Source organism: Plectropomus leopardus, chromosome 1, assembly GCF_026936395.1.
Source record: "Plectropomus leopardus strain MGB_pleo_1.0 chromosome 1, ASM2693639v1, whole genome shotgun sequence".
Lineage (NCBI taxonomy): Eukaryota > Metazoa > Chordata > Actinopteri > Perciformes > Serranidae > Plectropomus > Plectropomus leopardus.
The window spans coordinates 1,566,318-1,587,720 of record NC_142176.1 but is presented as its reverse complement, the minus strand read 5'-3'; the positions used below and the strand labels follow the sequence as shown (position 1 = coordinate 1,587,720).

The 21,403-nt window shown below is 41.3% G+C and overlaps 1 protein-coding gene across 4 annotated transcripts in view; it reads left to right on the top strand.

Annotated features, from left to right (window-relative positions):
* LOC121938501 (uncharacterized) overlaps window positions 1-21,403 on the top strand; it is an 89,653-nt gene that overhangs the window by 26,531 nt on the left and 41,719 nt on the right. The window contains exons 1-4 of one of the 4 annotated variants that reach the window (XM_088077342.1): window positions 944-1,842; window positions 3,371-3,881; window positions 7,546-7,621; window positions 9,591-9,669. In XM_088077342.1, the coding sequence (XP_087933468.1) occupies window positions 3,411-3,881; window positions 7,546-7,621; window positions 9,591-9,669 (626 nt within the window). In that variant the 5' untranslated portion in view covers window positions 944-1,842; window positions 3,371-3,410. The other 3 variants (XM_088077250.1, XM_088077275.1, XM_088077304.1) reach the window with 3 other exon arrangements.

Here is a 21,403-nt window from a genome sequence, read left to right as displayed (position 1 = left end):
ATAGTTTGCAGAAACGTACAGTGCAGACATTTCCTTCGACTGGGCTGCTGTCTGCTGTGCTAAATGCTAAATGTCCCTCCTGGGGATCAGTAAAGTCTTGTCAGTCGATCACGCTGCTTACATTTTTCCAAATTACAAAAACCTTTATGAAGTTTGTGGTGTGCTGCACATGTGCAGTATTATTATTTTTGGTTTTACTTTGAAAACTGAATGATGCAATGATTCAGATCATATCCTTTGAAGTGCAAACTCATCTTTTAAAGTCGATTTGCTCAGATTCTCAGTGCGTTTAGGCCGACTCGCCTCGTCCGTTTTTCGCAGCGCTGACTGAATGGTGTCAACATTCCTGCGGCGCTCTCATTGATTTCAGACCGTTTGACACAGTTGGCAGTGATGCCACAAACAGGAAGTGGGCCATAACTCTGCAGCTCTCCCTCCATTCAGGTTAAAAATTGCTCAGTGGGCAGATGAGTCCTCATTGTGCTGATGCAAAGAGGGAACAAAGAGTTTCTTGGCAGAGATACAAAAATGAGCTCAGTCCTACGAGCAGTCACAGCAGCTGTGACTCAGGAGGAAAAGCAGCTCGTCCTGTTCGTATATTTAAGAGTCGAAGTTCCTGAAAGCCGTGAGAGTGAGAACCCGTGTGTGAATGCTGAGATCAGACCTTAATGAGCAGATCGACACATTGCTGCTGCCGTCAGTGAATAAATGTGTGTGTGAACGTGTGAGTGTGACATGCAGTGTAAAGCACTTTCAATAGTCGAGAAAGTAAAACGGCGCTGAAAATATCCAATTCCATTAGGTCTGCTTTAATATAACACACACTCATATTGCTCTGCACATAAGACGTGGTTTTCAAAATCAAGCATTACATTTATATTATTTTCTACTTTCACTTTTTTCTTTTTTGGGTTTTTTAAACCAACATCAGTCCTAATCATAAAATCAAATATTCAGTCATTTTCCAAATTTTAACCCTTAAAATGTCAGGTTCTTGTCATGATTCTACTATGTTTTTACATGAAAAAAAACACCACAAAATCATTTATTTTCAAAATACTACATGCTAAGTAAATGATGGCTGTGGGATCAAAAATGTCAGTTTGAATGGGTTTCAATGGAGCATTTTTTGACCTGAACAGTCTGAATGTAACTATTTAGTTTCCACAGTGTATTTTAGACTTATTGTAGGAGCTGAGCTGCAAATTCACTGATTACACTCAAATACACAATCTGGACTACATTTAGGACACATGCATCAACACACACACAGTTATCACAACAGGAAGGATGAAAAGCGCGTAAAAACGGACATTTCCAGGGTGTCCTTGAACGCAGCATTAATTAGTCCCTCTGCTGGTCACGTGCTGCAGCGCCTCTGATCCAATGGGAGAGTTTAATTGAGGAACAGTGACGTTACAATGTTTCGTCATGACGTTATCACGTGCGTAATTTGTGTTTGCAACAGTTTATTTTTCCACAATAATCTCCATCTGCGTGTGTGTGTGTGCGTGCGCGTGAGTGTGCGTGTGTGTGTGTGTGCGTGTGTGTGTGTGTGTGTTTCAGACAGCGGCGTCGGTGAGGAGCTGCAGACCGGAGACGACGGAGCCCCGCCCCTCCCGGACACGTTGCCCAGGGAGAGGCTGCACGCGCTGGATGGGACGGGACTCCCGCCCGCCTCCTGCGTCTGCTGCTCTCATGGTGTCACTCCATCACCAGTCCGCATACACACACACACACACACACAAACACACAAACACGGACACGCACACACACACACACACTGTCTGCTGCATGTCCTCAACTCACGGAGCCGGACGGGAGACGCACCGTGCACTTTTGGTAAGTGACGGTCTGCTGCTCGCGCACACACGCACGCGCCTCTCTGCTCTCATATCTCACCTGGATTTACGTTCATTTATTGTGACCGTGATGAGGAGCAGAGCGGCTGCGGTGCGCGCGCTGAAGCCGGGTTTGGAGGTGCTGTTTGCGGGTTGAGTCGCGGCTCTGCGCCGCTGCGAACATCCAGGTCAGCTTCTCCGCCGCTCAACTTCTGCAGCGTTTCTGATTTCTGCGTGTTTGAGACGCGCTCCGGCGGCGCGTGAACGTCTCCATGTGTTGCTTTTAGACACTAAGTTGAGGAAATGAATGCGTCTGAGCTGCGCGTGTGCATGTGAGCTAAAACAGGTCCGTGTGTTTGGATGTTTTTTTCTTACATAATGTTGGACGAGCTGCCGGTTGGAGGAGGCTGAGGAGGTTATTTAATCTGCCGCCTGGATGTTCAGTCATGTCGAGCTGCGGAGCTCTGATGTCTCTGTGTGCGGGAAAAACTGGGAATTTAACCCTTTGAAACCTCGGCAAAGTGGCTTGATTACTTTCAAAAACATAGGTACAAGATGATGAGGATTGTGATGAAGAAATTACAAAAAAAAAATAGTAAAAAGTGCAAGGAAATTACCTGAAAATTTTTCAAAAATAAAAAACCCAAAACATTAAAAAAAAAATAATTTAAATTTAAAAAGCAATGGAAAAGAAAAAATGAAAATGATAACAAGGAAATGTCTCTGTAAAGTGCTAAGAAATTGTAATAAAATAAATAAATCTGTAGTTGTTAATTGCAGAGAGACTAAGCTAAGGGCTGTTGTTTAAGTACTTGTGAAAGGCATCTGAATGTAGCAGTGACTTTGATCCAGGTATCAAAGGGTTAAACGAATTACACTGCTATTGTGTTAAATGGACAGTCCACATTATATCACCATTATATTCGTCTGGTGTGGTGCAGTGCATTCTGGTAGTTGTAGGTTTTCTGCCACACTCCTACTTCTGTGTTTTCTCGCTCATGTTGCACCAGTTTCAAAGTCTTTGTGTTTTTCTGCTGCAGAGACGAAGCAGATTATGGAGAGACCTTGAAATACTTCTTTAACCTTGTAAACTTTAAGTTTTGTCTTTCTACTTCTCCCGATGCATCTCTTCAAATTAATCTTTTCCACTCTGTCTGAAAGGATGATTTATATTCTGTATCACGTTGTTCCTGAAGTTTTATGAGAGAAATATTCAAGCACAAAACTCCAGGATTTTAAGGCTGCAAATAAACATTAAATGCAAATATTTAGATGTCTCGTGCATTATTTATTAAATTATTTATTTATTATTTCTAAAAAATTCACTCTGACAGTTTCTGTATTTGTGTAGGTTTTGGATCTACGCTTGAGTTTGTAGGTTTAAAAAAAGTCTGGTAAGCAAAGAGTTAAAATGTTCAGTATTTCCAGGCAGAAATCTGAGCAGAAACACAACACATACTTAAAAGATATATCTGCTGACATGCTGTGTGTGTGTGTGTGTGTGTGTGTGTGTGTGTGTTGCCCGGCAGGTCCGTGATGCTCTCTGCCGGCTGACAGTCTAGCTCCAACATGTCGTCCTCGGACTCGGATAACTCCATTGACTGGCTCGCCAGCGATGAGGACGACTACGACAGCCCGAAGAGATTAAGTCCTCAGCAGGCGGAGGAGTCGCCGCAACCGTCATCATCCTCATTATCACCCTCATTATCATCCTCATCATCATCCTCATCATCAACCTCATTATCACCCTCATCATCATCCTCATCATCACCCTCGTCATCCTCATCGTCCTCGTCTGTGAGGGAATCTCCTACGAGCCGGAGGAGGAAGAGGAGCGGCTGCTGTGACTGTAAAGACGGAGGTCGCTGTGGGGGCGATGCTGACTCTGCAGCCGCCGCGCAGACCTCGCCGGTCAGTCCGGTTCAGGGATTTACTTCCGTTTGTGAGCAGCTTCCTGTGGAGTCGAAGCGTCACTCTGAGAGAAAGAGACTCTGCGAAAAGACTCCAGCGGACACTGAACACGAGCTGCTCTCGCAGAAGGTGAGACGATTTATTTTGTGCACTTATTCTGAAATCTGTTTCACTGAGGGGTTAATGTTCCTCACACACTTTTAGGGCCGTTTACTGGGAGTGTAAATCACAGCTTCCATCACGATATGATTATCGATGCTTTGGACAGCGATGCGATATTTGCCGATATCACAAAGTCTGCCACGATAAGATTTCAATTCGATTTAGGGGCCGATGATCAATATGAGCCGATATTAAAAGCAGTCGGTTACAGAGGAAGCTGCCACCCTGTTTTTTTTTTTGCTTTTGGCCAGAAAATTAAAAAAAAACCAAAACATCTAAATAATTTGAAATAAGTAAAACTGGTTTATTCTGTCAGAAAATGCTTTCATTTTAACTTAGACCAGGAGGTTTTTCCTAAAACTTAAAACTATGTGACTCAAAGACAAACTTCTCCCGATATCCTCAATAAGAGGATTAAAGGTAGGTTTGGTCATTCTGGAAAGCTAGCAAAATCCACATGCACGAGCTCCGCCGCTTCACAACAGCTTCACAACAGCTTCACAACAGACGGAGAGGACCTCGACTTTATTCAGCCACGTAAACTGTGTCTCAGTCAGCGGTAAGAAAACACAACAACAAAACAATATTGTTAAAAAAACAAACTAACAACTCCCTCAGTTGTCGCCATCACTAAAAAGCAACACCAATGTTTACACAAGTTTGTCCTCTTCTGTTATCACAAAGTTTTTTTTGTGTCAGCCTTTTCTGTGTTTTTTGTTTCATGGCCTGTTTAGCAGAACGAGCGGTAACAAGGAACTGTGGCAAAGTGACGCGCTCAGACCGTAGGCTCCAGGACGGTAGGGTCACGTACGAGCAGGGAGACACAGGGGCTTTTGATTGGATATTTCCATGAGGAAAACCTCACGGTGGTGGACATGTTAAGTCACGTGACGGGCTGTAGATCCACCATGATGAAATGCTGTGGCTGTCAAACACTCAGCTGTTCTACAGTCAAAGTCCTTTACTTTTTTACATGATTGTTCAACACTTCTGCCCTCGCTCTGTTTTTGCCGTGAGATTTTCCTCTCAGTCCTCTCAGCGTGGGACAGAGCCCAAAAGTGTGAGATGCACGGCAGATGCGTGGGAGTTGACAGCCCCGGTGGCGAAAGGGTTAACAGAATTTTTAAATAACCACAATACCTAACATCGGCAAGATTATGTTGATTAGGGGTTTTAAATGTCAGTTTCGATTATTTTTCGATTAACTGCCCAGCACTACTCCTTAAAAAATATTGTTCTCATTCTTACATTTTATTACAACTTTATCACGGGTCCGGATAGGCGGAAGTTTTGGTCTGGATCCAGACCGCGGTCGGTCAGTTGGTGATGCCTGGCTTACAGGTACATGTGATGAATCAGTGTTATGGACGCTATTAATAGCCACCTTCGTGCGTATTAGTAGCGCCCAATGACGGGTGTTTTGTTGGAAAACCTTGCAGGAGCGAGACAGTTTGATTGTCGGAAATGTCCCCGTGCTGGAGCGGGCTGTCGGACATTTCCGTGCTGGAGCGGGCTGTCGGACATGTCCCCGTGCTGGAGCGGGCTGTCGGACATTTCCGTGCTGGAGCGGGCTGTCGGACATTTCCGTGCTGGAGCGGGCTGTCGGACATTTCCGTGCTGGAGCGGGCTGTCGGACATGTAATATCATGGTGAAAATGTCATGTTATTATCACATCACCTTTGCAGGTGTTACGTGATGATTCGCTGTTTGACTGAAGGGTCACGACTTTTTCTTTCATCGTTTATCACTCGTCACGTGCAGCTCCTCGAGCTGCTGCTGCTGTCAGAAACATTTCCTCAGAAATCAATAACAGACACGTAAGAGACTGGAGGACGGTTGAGGACAGAGTGTGAGCACCCTCAAAGAAAACTATCTGCAGGGAGATCAAACTGCGGTCTGATGAAATCAAACGGTGAGACAGGATCTGATGGCACTCAGCTCAGTGAGCCACGTGTGAATCTGTCGATGGCGATCAGTCTCTTCATTAGCTCGTGTCAGCCGTTAACGGCGGCCTCTTATTGGAGCGCCTGCGGACATTTACCTAAACACGGACTAATGGCGCCAAATGGGGACACTTGTAAGTGGGTTATCAGTCACTTAGCCGCGAATCAATGAGTCCTCGACAAAATGAGGAACACGAGAAATTCAGATAAGCTGTACATCACACACACACAAACACACACACACACACACACACTCACACTCACTCACACACACACACACACACACACACAGAGACACACACACACACACACACACAGAGTCATTAAATGAACTGATGTCTTGGGGAGTCTGGGACTTATTTTCAGAAAGCAATAAGCGATTCTCTGCTGTGGATCTATAAACTTCAGCAGCTGTTTGGAAGTTTTGGGGTATTTTGCAGCCTCAGTCTAAAATCTGCTGCAGAATGACTAAAAACTGAAGGAGCTGGTGCCGTTAAATGCTTTTAAATATAAAATGAAAAGACGTAGAGGCAGATTGTAAGGGACAGGGGTCCTCAAACTTATATTTAAGTCCGCTCCACTCCGACAGTCCTCTCCAGCGCTCGGACATATACATTTTCCACTTCGCTATGACGACCAGCTACACTGAGGCGGTACTATCGTCTAACGGAAAACGACCCCCAGAAAAGTACCCGATACCAAAGACGAGTAGAGTAGAGCCGGTACCATGTAATGGAAACACGCCGTTTATTACCTGGAGTATGTGTTTCACACAGAGTAGCTGTAAAAATAAATAAACAACAAAAATAATAATAACAGTAAAATTCATTCTAAGTCTGTAGCCATACAAGGTTAACTAACTTACTAATTTTGATCATTCAAAATAATTATTAATCTGTCAGCTGACCTTTGAACTTGACTGAAACATCATGCACGCTGGTTGTCAACGTTACCACGACAACGGTGTCAAACAAACGCATTTAAGGTTAAGTCTCGGGCCAGGATCTCTGTAACAATCTCCAAATAGGCTATGTGCTACAAAATAACAATTTGTTGATAAGTTTAAGACATTTATTTTAAAAGTAGGAAATATACACATTACACTGTGTCACTGCCTCCCTAATTCGACGTCCGGGCCGGGTCCGGGCCGGGTCCGGGCCGGAGTCTGGACTTTGAGAACATCTGCTGCAGGATGTGGATGTTTTCAGGCCGCCTGGTTGTACAGCTCACAGATATTTCTCTTTTAATGCCGATGTTGGTGCTTGTGAATGGAGTTTTGTCTCTTTGTGTCTTTGTGTGACTTTGTGTTTTCACGGCTGTCTGTTCTCTCCTGAAAAGTTTTAAACATAAACTAAAAACAAAAATCGTTTTAGTTTGGCTTTTATGTTGCATTTTACTGCCAACATTTTATAGTTTATACTATATATTTTTAAAGATCCATCTTTTAGGAACACATTTTTGCCTGTTTCCTGTGTTGTTCTTGTTTTTGTTTCTTGGATCAAACTTTAAAGTGCTCTGAATTGGATTTGCGTGAAAGGTGCTGTATGAATAAAACTGATTTAAAATGAGATTCTTAATCTCAGTGAGACCCGCCTGGTTAAATGCAGGTTAAATCCATTTTAAAAAGCACTCTGCGTGCTGCAGCTCTGATAGCATGAGAGCTAACTGTCTTTTCTGTCCCTCACAGTGCGCCGAGCTGCAGTGCTACATCCCGCCGCTGTCGTCCATCCTGCGGGGCCTGAGGTCGGGCCGGTACTCTGAACGTGAGTGTCTAATCCCGACTCTGTCGGTGCCTCCTGCAGCGCTCTGCAGCTCTGTTAACGGACACGCTCGCTCTGCACGTCACGCAGAATTTTAAAAAAATGACGATACAGGAGAGATACAATATGTAAAATGATTAAGACAAACAACGTTAAGATAAAAAAGGCGCACAATATAGTTAAACATGTACAAGTTAAGAATATACAACACAATCTCACAATATGAGCGGATAAAATCCAAATAGCAGATGATGCTAAAAACAACAGTAAAAAGCAGTAACAATATTACAGAAGGTCTGGCTGCATACATGTACTCCTAAAGAAAAGAAACAGTAAAATCACAAATAAACAGTTAACACTTGAGCAGATCAGTATGAACGTAGAGGGAGTGAAGTTATGATTATATTATATTATAACATCCTGTTTTAGTTGTAAAAACGTCGCCTCGCTGTGATTTTATTGCTCATTCGTCTTTTGTTCTCTCTGAAAATGATTAATATAAATTAATAAAAATGTCAGAATTATAAAGTATCTAATTAAGATCGAGCATCATTAGAAAACAATGAGAGTCATGAAAAGCCTCTGATGTTAAATGATATCATTATCTTCCTTTGATTCACTAAGTGATTCAAAATATTCTTAATTAATTTGTGTTCATTTGGAAATAATTAAATGTTCACGGTGAAATCCTGCGGGAGGCGGCAGGCTGAATATTAGAGCTGCAGAACAAAAAACAAAAAAGGATCAAAGGCTCCACGAGTCATTTAACATCCTTTTAAACTCAGAGAGCTTCAGAGATGAAAGAGCGGATCAAAGACCGTCTGTTGTCAAGGTGACAGACGAGCTCCAGAGCGACGGCTTCACTCCCAGCTGCACGCTGCGCCAGACGCCACAGCCACAACATTTCTAAATGCACTCTGGCACCACAGAGCACCACAGAGCAACGCAAAGCCCCACAGAGCACCATAGAGCAACGCAGAGCCCCACAGAGCAACGCAAAGCCCCACAGAGCACCATAGAGCAACGCAGAGCCCCACAGAGCAACACTTAACCCCACAGAGCAATACAGAGCACCACAGAGCCCCATAGAGCAACACAGAACCCTACAGAGCAACATAGCCACAATGTTTCTAAGTACACTCCGGCACAACAGAGCCCCACAGAGCACCACAGAGCATCACAGAACTCCACAGAGCACCACAGCCACAACATTTCTCAATACACTCTGGCACCCCAGAGGATCACAGAGCAATGCAGAGCCCCACAGAGCAAAACACAGAGCATCACAGAGCAAAACACAGAGCCCCACAGAGCAACGCAGAGCCCCACAGAGCATCACAGAGCATCACAGAGCAAAACACAGAGCACCACAGAGCAAAACACAGAGCACCACAGAGCAAAACACAGAGCATCACAGAGCACCACAGAGCACCACAGAGCAAAACACAGAGCACCACAGAGCAAAACACAGAGCATCACAGAGCACCACAGAGCACCACAGAGCAAAACACAGAGCACCACAGAGCAATGCAGAGCACCACAGAGCAATGCAGAGCAAGGTTGAGCAACACAGAGCAATAGGTACACATGCAAAATGGAATGTGGAAAAATAATATTTTCTCAATTACTTTGTTTTTGTAATTGTTGGGAGCCGAAATTGAAATCAAAATGTGATTAATTGCCCGTCTCTGCGCTGTATGTTACCTTAACCCGGTGAACGGAGAGTCAGAGGTTAAATACAGAGCTTCAGCACAGAGCGACACAACTCGGCAGTCACTGTGACGATGCTGCTGACCTCACAGAGGAGGTCAAAACCACTGTGAACCTGGAGAGATCCAGAGCGGCCGGCCCACGTGCTTCCTCCCCTCCTCCTCCTCCTCCTCCTCCTCCTCCTCCTCCTCCTCCTCTTCTCCTCCTCTTCTCCTCCTCTCCTCCTCCTCCTGTGACAGGTGTCTCTCTCCTGTCTCTGCAGGTCTCAGCAGTTTCCAGGAGAGCGTAGCGATGGACCGTATCCAGAGAATAATGGGGGTCCTTCAGAATCCACATCTGAGGTAAATACCTGCGAAATACTGCAGCTGCAGCGTCTGCAGCGTCTGCAGCGTCTGCGGCGTCTGCGGCGTCTGCAGCGTCTGCGGCAGAGAAAATGTTCCTTCATTCAAGTAAAAAGTACAAGAGCATAACCTAAAAATTAGGTAAAAACAAGTAAATATAAAAAACAAAACAAACAAGGAAATGATCTGTTAACAGCGTTTAAGAATAATAATAATTCAGATAATAAAAACAAAATATTTCGTTTCAAATTGTTGATATTTGTAAACTTAAAGAATCGTTGGGTACAATAATAAATGCAGAATGTTTTTTTTAAAATCTTAACGGTTTCTGTCATTCGAGGACTTTTTAAATTTTAGCTTTTTGATACAACAGGTTGATATTTTTATCTTTAAGTTTGTCAAACAACTGATTTCTTTCTGGATGTCTGTGATTCTTTACACATTTTCTGCTTCCTGGAAAAACATATTTTTAGTTTCTATTTTAATAATTTTTAATGTCAGACATGAAATTTAAATTTTATAAGCACACAAGATTTAAGAAAAATATTAGTGTGTAAACACCGCAGAGAATGATTGAGATTAGTCCCAGATTTATAACTCTAACCTTGTCAAAGTACGATTAAATTATTATTATTATTAAAAGATTAGAATAAACCAAACCGTAAAATCCAGTGTTAAATGTTTAAATGATTTATTATATTAGTATTTATTAGCTCACAACATGAAGCACCTGTAAAATAAACCGTTAATCTCAGAGTCCGCGGCGCCAGAAATGTGTTTAATGAGCCGTAAATGTAACGAAGAGGAGGTTTTGTTTTATTTAACATAAATAACGTTTAAACTTTAATGTGATCGTGCAGAGAGGACTCCTCCTCCCTGCGTCTCCTGCTCCTCCTGGACTTTGTCTGACCTCCAGTAACGTCACACACGTGAAGTATTACTGCGAGTACTTCAAACAGGAAGGAACACAGACGCTAGCGAGACGTTTACGGCCGTCACCGCTCGCTTCGGTCTTTGATGCAGGAGGGCGGGGTTTATCTCACCGAGGAGAACAACGAGTCGGACAATCGCAGGAAAACACGGGAAAACACGGGAAGGTCGTTTAAGAACGTGAGGCGTGATTTACGGCGTTCACCACACTATCAGGAGCGCACACCCAGCTCCTCCTCCTCTCTCCTCTCCTTCTCTCCTCCTCCTCTCTCCTCCTCTCACCTCTCCTCTTTTCTCTTCCCTCTCTCCTCTCCTCTCCTCTCTTCTCCTTTCTCCTCTCCTCTCCTCCTCTCCTCTCCTCCTCTCTCCTCCTCTCTACTCCTCTCTCCTCTCCTCTCCTCTCCTTCTCTCCTCCTCTCCTCTTTTCTCCTCTCTCTCTCCTCTCTCTCTCCTCTCCTCTCTCCTCTCCTCCCCTTTCCTCTCCTCTCCTCTCCTCTCCTCCCCTTTCTTCTCCTCTCTCCTCTCCTCTCCTCTCTCCTCTCCTCTCCTCTCCTCCCCTTTCTTCTCCTCTCTCCTCTCCTCTCCTCTCCTCCCCTTTCTTCTCCTCTCTCCTCTCTTCTCCTCTCTCCTCTCCTCTCCTCCCCTTTCTTCTCCTCTCTCCTCTCCTCTCCTCTCCTCTCCTCCCCTTTCTTCTCCTCTCTCCTCTCCTCTCCTCTCCTCTCCTCTCCTCCTCTCTCTCTCTCTCCTCTCTCTCCCCTTTCTTCTCCTCTCTCCTCTCCTCTCTCCTCTCTCCTCTCCTCCCCTTTCTTCTCCTCTCTCCTCTCCTCTCCTCTCCTCTCCTCTCCTCTCCTCTCTCCTCTCTCCTCTCCTCCCCTTTCTTCTCCTCTCTCCTCTCCTCTCCTGTCTCCTCTCCTCTCCTCTGCTGAAATTTAGCTCAGAGGGCCGAACTTAAAAAATTCAGAGTAGAGATTTAAGATTTAATCTCGTAGATTTAATAGAAGTTTCAACATGCATTTTAAAAAAAACAAAAACGTCTGTGACGTTTTTTTGGGCTCCGGCGTTTAAGAATAAATCGACTCAGGCGGTAAAACGCGGCGGTGGAGTCCAGCGATGTCGGCAGTCAGAGGCTGTAAAAATTAAAGTGAGTGTGAATATTTAAAACAAATAAAGTCAAACTGAGCTCGTGAAAAAAGAGAAATATCTGCTGAGTCTTCAGCTCACAAACTCTGTGTGAATGTTTAAAGTCGCAGCAACAAAACTTCAGCTGTTCCTCCGTTTCTGCTAATAAATATCACATCAATTTAGTGTGAAAAAAGCAAACAAACATGTAAACAAAAGGCTTTCTGAGAGAGAAAAAAAGAAATAAATTTTTGTTTCTTTGTTTTTTTTAAAAAACACAAAAACACACCGAATGTCCCGCAAACAAACAAAAATCCTCAAACGAGTCGATAAACATGTTGGAAACATAATAAAAATATCAATAGTATGTTTTATCTTGTGTGTAGTCTTTATACATACATACTTCATACTATCAGTAAGTAAGTAAAAAAATGATGCTTCACAAAGGCAATAAAAGTGTTTCTGTTATTTAACCGACGCTCACTGATATAAACAGAGTGGACAGAATAATCTATATTTGTATTAAACCTTTCGTTCATAAAATGCAGCTCGAGGTGCTTTACATGCATGAGTGCTAAAAATTAAAAAACTAAAAATATATAGAAATATAGAAAATAAATGGAAAAAATTAAAATCATGATAAAGGACATGGATACCATAACTAAATAATCTGAAGACAGGCTGGAAAAAATGTTATAAAAGTGCAAAAAAGCAGAAATAACAGAAACAAATATTTGTGTTCCGGCTCATTTTATTTGCACATTTCTATCAGTCAATCATCATTTATAATTACATATCTAAAATTATGTTATAGACTTATTAGAATTTTTAAACATTTTTTTGAAGGAAGGAAAATTTCTTGTACTTTTTACCAATTTATTGCTAATTTTGCTAATTTTCATTTCTCTTTTTTCCCATGTTTTTGAAAGAGATCACTCCAGTTTTCTCAGATTTTGTAAGCGGTTTACTGGAATGAGAGCTTGTTTTTTGCCAGCTCGGCGCCGTTGTGTCAGACGGATCAGTTCTCATTATGTCACCCACCAGCAGGAGTGTTTATTCGTGCGGCGCAGTGCATTCTGGTAGTTGCAGTTTTTCTGAACGTCGTGCAAAAGTGTCCTTTGTCTGTTTTCTCTGGTCATGTAACACCGATTTCAAAAGGATTTGTGTCTCTTTACTGCAGAGACATCTCAGTCTATTCGGTAGATCGGCTGTGAAAATGATTATCAGTGTTTTTATGAATGTTTCTAACAGCTGGTGCTGTGTTGGGATGTATCGACACTGCAGAGGTTTATCTGTGATGGTCAAATGTTTTCGGAAACATGTTTTAGCTCACTGTGTGACTGGAATATGTGATCGGTTCTTGTTGACTGGACGCCATTGTTTCAAACGGACGAGTTTGCATTACTTAACTCACCAGTAGAAGCACTTACTGGTCTGGTGCGGTGCAGTGCATTCTGGTAGTTGTAGTTTTTCTACATGTTGTGCAAAAGCGTCCTTTTTTGTTTGTTTTCTCCGGTCATGTAGCACCGATTTCAAAAGTATTAATTGTGACTTTCAGTTGCAGAGACAGCCCAGTTGTGGTTTTTTTAACAGGCCATCTTTCCAGCCATGAAATACTTTATCAATAACTTTCTTATAGTTAAATTATAAAAAGAATTATTTGTGTCAGCCCCAGTAAACGTTTTATAAAGATGAGATTTCTTGTTGCGTTGGGATGTATTTATAGTGTACAGATGTTTATCTTTGTTGCCCATGTGTACAGTGTGTGTGTGTGTGTGTGTGTGTGGCTGTGAGCGGTGGGCGGGGCCTCGATGGACCGCTCCGGGGCTTACTGCTCTATTTATAGCCCGTGAATGAACGAGGTCCTCCTGCTGCCACGTGTGGGCCGCAGCCTCCGTGTGTGTGTGTGTGTGTGTGTGTGTGTGTGTGTGTGTGTGTGTGGTCACATTTCTCATGTGGACCTGAACATGCTCTACTTGTCGTCCTCAGTCGTACGCGTCATGTGATGCTCGTATGTTGCCGTCAGATAGCATCACTCAGACGGAGAGGAATGTAGACCCACTCAGATCAGATCAGCCCCCCTCTGCTCCTCCTCCTCCTCCTCCTCCTCCTCCCCCCCCCGTCTCCTCCCGCAGGCTTTTTATTTATTCAGTCTTTGTGCAGTTTCATGTTGTCCACCAATCAGATAAAGCCACAGCGGCGATGTGTTGGCAGAGGCTCTATGAGGCTTATGTAATGACCATTGGCGAGACGTCCGTAAGCCATCTGAGCTGCAGGGCGGCTCCGACTCTGTCACCTGTCAGCACTCAGAGTACTTTTACTCAACTACTGTACTTTATTCCTACACCACCAGGTGTCTTCATCATTTCTCTGACAGCTTTAGGTACTTTTACATTGAGATTTCTCATAAAAATATATTCTCATTCAATCTGGTTCTCCTCCTCCTGGTCCTGAAAGTTTGATTTTCTCAAACACGCGAAAGGGTCCGACGTTCCAGTGCAGATTCTCGCATTTCAACTATTTTATGGAAATAAAGTTTTTTATACAAGTATTTTTGCAAGTAAAACACAGTATTACGTGTACTGTACTGATAGACCTTTTAATTTATGAATCAGTTTTTGGGACATAATTATAATTTTAATTATAAGTAAAGGCTTTTTTATGGCAAACTTTGTTTTACTGTTCTATATTTTTATGTCTTTTTTTATGGCAGTTTTTTTTTTATTGTTTATTGAAATACTGTACTGACTTTTTTCCCGACATACAATGATATTATTACTTTCAACATACCGAACTATTTATTTATTTTAACAAAACTGACTTTTTCATTTTTTTGAACAAACTAAACCATCAAAAAATAAATATACAAATTTAAAAATTCTTTATTATATATTTCATGATACTGTGACACTTTTATGATTTTATTCAAATTAGTGTACTTTAACCATTTTCTATACTACGAGCTTTTGGCATATTGTACTATAATTTTTTAAATGTCTTTTCAAAATGCTATATTAGGACCATTTATTGACTTTTTTGTCTAATACACAGTTACATTTTCAGCACACTATACTGTGAGCATTTTCATGACTTTTTTTCGACGTACTACGTTAGACAGACAGACTTTTTTTACACTTGACATGATATACAATGATGTTTTTGTTACACTTTTTTTTCTGATATACTATGACTTAAAAAAAATTCAGACACTAAACTGTGTCTTTTTTCAACATCCTAAAGTACTTTTTGGACATTTTGGGCAGCATGTTTTAGTAAAACCTTTTTATGACATTTTGGATTACATGCTGTATTATCACCTTTTGCTGCAGTTATGAATGAGATGTTATAATATGACTTTTTGGTGGATTTTTGGACGACATAGTATAGTGTGTTTTTTTCATTGTTGTATGTATGTTGTTTTCAGCCATTCTATCGATGTTATATTTTGACATTTTTCGACAAACTATACTATATTGTCTTCGGCCGTTTTTTCAATATGCTATATTGACGGTTTCTGCTTTTTTAAAAAAAAATTGCTATAGTTTTTTGTATCTTGACTTGCTACACCATGTTTTGTTAAGCCGTTTTTGTCATATTTTGACATTTTTAGACATACTATAATATGTCTTGCTTATTTTTCAACATGCTATTCTATGACGTCTCGATGTACCATACTATGTTGTTTTCTGCCGTTTCTTCAGCTTGCTATAGTATGCCGTGTCTCAGCATACTATATTATTTTCTGCCTTTTTTTAACATGTCATATTTTGACATTTTTTGGCATGCGTCGTTTGGGTCGTTTTTTTGACGTGCTACATTATGACATTTTTGGACATTTTTTTCAATCTGATGTTGTATGATGTGTCTCAACATGCTATTTTATGATGTTGGTTTATGTAGTTTTTTTGACATGTTTTTGTCAAGGAGCAGCAGCGTCTGTGTTTCGCCCTTACTCAGACGCTCTAAGAGGTAAAGTGTCTTTTCTTTTTGAGTGATGGATACCCAACAGTGTTTACTGTACGGTTGACCAGACCAGGAGTTAAACCCTCTTCCACTCGGTTTGAGGGGAGTGTCTCCGGTCCGTCCCCTCTTGGGGGATCCAGGGCAGCTCTGGGAGTACCTCTGGTACTACCATCCCTTGTTTTTTGTGAGATTTATTCACTTGTGGTCAAAGCTAAGCAGCAAACAGAAAGTTTGCTTTTTTCCAGCAACCTGTTTCTTTTTTGTCTTATTTTGTCTTTTAGCCACTCACCAGATTCTCAGAAGAATGAAAAGTGAACACCCAGGGATGGCAGAAAAAGGTTAAAACTGCTCCAGGCAGGCTTTATTCAAATATAAAAATCAAAAACAAGTTACCTCACTGCTATTTACAGGAGCTACATATACCGTCTAACACAGAGTCTAAGCAAGACAAGGCAAAGGGCACACACAGTGACCTGTGGTTCACTCTGTCCACGTAGTCACTCTCTACTCGCCGTCTCTCCTCATTGGCTGGCCTTGGGGTGGCGTGTTTGAGTAGAAACTTCCTCCTCCTGCTGTTGAATTTCCATACCTCTGCATGTGTTACCTGTCAACGGCTGTCCAAACGGCTGCTGCTGCTGATTCATGAGCATATTAAACATGCTCATTAGCCAGGGTGCAGCCCCTTGCATGTTAATGAAGGGGTTCATCTCCCTGTTGGAGAATGAGTTAGGCTTGGGTTAGGATCTGGGTGCGACTTTTCATTCTCGGCTGGTCTCCCAACAGTTATATTTTGCCATTTCTTGACAGACTATACTATTTCATTTCTGGGCTTTTTATTCAACATGCTATACCATGAAGTTTTTGGCCATTTTTTCGACATGTTAAATTATGATGTTGGCCTTTTATCAACATTGTAGAATATGACATGCCTCTAAAAGCCATAATGTGCAGTTTTCACCCTTTTTTGACATGTCATATTTTGACCTTTTTCCGCCATACCTTATTACATGTTAGGTCATTTTTTCGACATGCTATATTTCTGTGTTTTTGGCCGTTTTTGGAACATTTCATGCGATGGCATGATTTGGCACGCTATTTTATGCAGTTTTCAGCTGTTTTTGGCACATCAACATGCTATATTATGGTGTTTTGGGCCTTTTTTTGCAACTTTCAATGTCATGGTTTCTGCATGCTATTTTACGTGGTTGACGTGGACATGTTAAATTTTGACATTTTTCACCATACTACACTTTTGCCTTTTCCGCCATTTTTTCAACATGCTAAATTAGCGGGTTTTTGGCCTCTATTTCCACTTTGTCCATTATGGCGCGTGTCTACAAGCTATAATATGTGGTTTTCAGACATTTTTGGGACGTGCCAAATTTTGACCTTTTTCGCCATACTATACTATTGCCTTTTTTCCTTTTTTTCAACATGCTAAATTAGTAGGTTTTTGGACTTTTTTTGGAATCTACTTTCACTTTGTCCACTGTGGCACGTCTCTAGAAGCTATAATATGTGGTTTTCAGACATTTTTGCGACGGGTCAAATTTTGACTTTTTTCGACATACTATACTATTGCCTTTTTCACCATTTTTTCAACATGCTAAATTAGCGGGTTTTTGGACTTTCTTGGCCACTATTTCAACTTTGTACACTATAGCGTATCTATACAAGCTTTTGCAACAAATTTTTGCAACATTATGCTATGGTGCTATGGCACGATTTTGCACACTATTTTATGCAGTTTCAGCTGTTTTGGCTGTTTTTTTTTTTTTTGTTTTTTTTTACAAATTTTACCTTATGTTGCAGTTTTGATTATTTTTTTGACATGCTATATTTTGGTGTTTTGGGCTGTATCTATGCTATGGCATGTCTCTACATGCGATTTTATGCAATTTTTAGCTGTTTTTGGAACATGTCATATTTTGACATTTTTCAGTATACTATAGTATAGCATTTTCCATCATGTTTTCGACATACTTTATTTTGATGGTTTTGGTCATTTTGCAACATTTTATGTTAATGACACGGCACACTATTTTATGCGGTTCTCAGGTGATTTTGGGACAAATTTTGATATTTCTCGCCATACTATAGTGTGGCATTTTTGGTCATTTTATTGACACGCTATATTTAAGGGTTTTTTGCTGTTTTAGCAACATTGTATACTATAGTGTTTCAGTGTTCTATTTTATGCGTTTTTTCAGGTATTTTGGGGAAAAGTCATGTGTTGAGATTTTTTACGCCATACTATAGCATGATGTTTTTTGGTTGTTTTTTTGACATGCTATGATCTGGTGTTTTGGGCCATTGTTGCAACATTATATGCTGTGGTGTGTCTCAGTAAGCTATTTTTTGTGCTTTTTTTGGATCATATTGACATAGCATAGTATGACTTTGTTGCACGATTTGGATAACATGATATACAAAGTGGTAATCGAGGCATGTGGAATTTTGACATGTCGCACAAATGTCTGAAAACCACGTTATAGCTTGTATGGCTGCGCCATGGTGTACAAAGTGGAAATAGAGGCCAAAAAAGTCCAAAAACCCGCTAATTTAGCATGGTGGAAAAAACGGCGACAAAGGCAATAGTATAGTATGGCGAAAAAGGTCAAAATTTGACACGTCCCAAAAATGTCTGAAAAGCGCATCTTCTAGCTTGTAGAGACGCGCCATAATGGACACAGTGGAAATAGAGGCCAAAAAAGTCCAAAAACCCGCTAATTTAGCATGGTGGAAAAAACGGCGACAAAGGCAATAGTATAGTATGGCGAAAAAGGTCAAAATTTGACACGTCCCAAAAATGTCTGAAAAGCGTGTATTCTAGCTTGTAGAGACGCGCCATAATGGACACAGCGGAAATAGAGGCCAAAAAAGTCCAAAAACCCGCTAATTTAGCATGTTGGAAAAAACGGCAACAAAGGCAATAGTATAGTATGGCGAAAAAGGTCAAAATTTGACACGTCCCAAAAATGTCTGAAAAGCGCATATTCTAGCTTGTAGAGACGCGCCATAATGGACACAGTGGAAATAGAGGAGTGTAAACTTTTTCCACAGGTTGTATTCACAAAAAAGTCCAAAAACCCACTAATTTAGCATGTTGGAAAAAACGCAGTGAAAGGCAATAGTATAGTATGGCAGAAAAGGTCAAAATTTGACACGTCCAAAAAAATGTCTGAAAAGCGCATATTCTAGCTTGTAGAGACGTGCCATAATGGACACAGTGGAAATAGAGGCCAAAAAAGTCCAAAAACCCGCTAATTTAGCATGTTGGAAAAAACGGCGACAAAGGCAATAGTATAGTATGGCGAAAAATGTCAAAATTTACCATGTCCCAAAAAGGTCTGAAAATCGTGTATTCTAGCTTGTAGAGACGCGCCATAATGGACACAGTGGAAATAGAGGCCAAAAAAGTCCAAAAACCCGCTAATTCAGCATGTTGGAAAAACGGCAACAAAGGCAATAGTATAGTATGGCGAAAAAGGTCAAAATTTGACACGTCCCAAAAATGTCTGAAAAGCGCATATTCTAGCTTGTAGAGATGCGCCATAATGGACACAGTGGAAATAGAGGCCAAAAAAGTCCAAAAACCCGCTAATTTAGCATGTTGGAAAAAACGGCGACAAAGGCAATAGTATAGTATGGCGAAAAAGGTCAAAATTTGACACGTCCCAAAAATGTATGAAAAGCGTGTATTCTAGCTTGTAGAGACGCGCCATAATGGACACAGTGGAAATAGAGGCCAAAAAAGTCCAAAAACCCACTAATTTAGCATGTTGGAAAAAACGACGACAAAGGCAATAGTATAGTATGGCCAAAAAGGTCAAAATTTGACATGTCCCAAAAATGTCTGAAAAGCGTGTATTCTAGCTTGTAGAGACGCGCCATAATGGACACAGTGGAAATAGAGGCCAAAAAGTCCAAAACCCACTAATTTAGCATGTTGGAAAAACGGCGAAAAAGGCAATAGTATAGTATGGCGAAAAGGTCAAAATTTGACACGTCCCAAAAATGTCTGAAAAGCGCATCTTCTAGCTTGTAGAGACGCGCCATAATGGACACAGTGGAAATAGAGGCCAAAAAAGTCCAAAAATCTGCTAATTTAGCATGTTGGAAAAAACGGCGACAAAGGCAATAGTATAGGATGGCGTAAAGGGTTAAAATTTGACACGTCCCAAAAATGTCTGAAAAGCGTGTCTTCTAGCTTGTAGAGACGCGCCATAATGGACACAGTGGAAATAGAGGCCAAAAAAGTCCAAAAACCCACTAATTTAGCATGTTGGAAAAAACGACGACAAAGGCAATAGTATAGTATGGCCAAAAAGGTCAAAATTTGACATGTCCCAAAAATGTCTGAAAAGCGTGTATTCTAGCTTGTAGAGACGCGCCATAATGGACACAGTGGAAATAGAGGCCAAAAAAGTCCAAAAACCCACTAATTTAGCATGTTGGAAAAAACGGCGACAAAGGCAATAGTATAGTATGGCGAAAAAGGTCAAAATTTGACACGTCCCAAAAATGTCTGAAAAGCGTGTATTCTAGCTTGTAGAGAAGCGCCATAATGGACACAGTGGAAATAGAGGCCAAAAGTCCAAAACCCGCTAAGTTAGCATGTTGGAAAAAACGGCGACAAAGGCAATAGTATAGTATGGCGAAAAAGGTCAAAATTTGACACGTCCCAAAAATGTCTGAAAAGCGCGTATTCTAGCTTGTAGAGACGCGCCATAATGGACACAGTGGAAATAGAGGCCATAAAAGTCCAAAACTCAGCTAATTTAGCATGTTGGAAAAAAGCGGCGACAAAGGCAATAGTATAGTATGGCGAAAAGGTCAAAATTTGACACGTCCCAAAAATGTCTGAAAAGCGCATATTCTAGCTTGTAGAGACGCGCCATAATGGACACAGTGGAAATAGAGGCCAAAGAAGTCCAAAAACCTGCTAATTTAACATGGTGGAAAAAACAGCTACAAAGACAATAGTATAGTATGGCGAAAAAGGTCAAAATTTGACACGTCCCAAAAATGTCTGAAAAGCGCATTTTGTAGCTTGTAGAGACGCGCCATAATGGACACAGTGGAAATAGAGGCCAAAAAAGTCCAAAAATCTGCTAATTTAGCATGTTGGAAAAAACGGCGACAAAGGCAATAGTATAGTATGGCGAAAAAGGTCAAAATTTGACATGTCCCAAAAAGGTATGAAAAGCGTGTATTCTAGCTTGTAGAGATGCGCCATAATGGACACAGTGGAAATAGAGGCCAAAAAGTCCAAAAACCCGCTAATTTAGCATGTTGGAAAAAGCGGCGACAAAGGCAATAGTATAGTATGGCGAAAAGGTCAAAATTTGACACGTCCCAAAATGTCTGAAAAGCGTATTCTAGCTTGTAGAGACGCCGCCATAATGGACACAGTGGAAATAGAGGCCATAAAAGTCCAAAAACCTGCTAATTTAGCATGTTGGAAAAACGGCGACAAAGGCAATAGTATAGTATGGCGAAAAAGGTCAAAATTTGACACGTCCCAAAAATGTCTGAAAAGCACATATTCTAGCTTGTAGAGACGCGCCATAATGGACACAGTGGAAATAGAGGCCAAAAAAGTCCAAAAACCCACTAATTTAGCATGTTGGAAAAAACGGCGACAAAGGCAATAGTATAGTATGGCGAAAAAGGTCAAAATTTGACACGTCCCAAAAAGGTATGAAAAGTGTGTATTCTA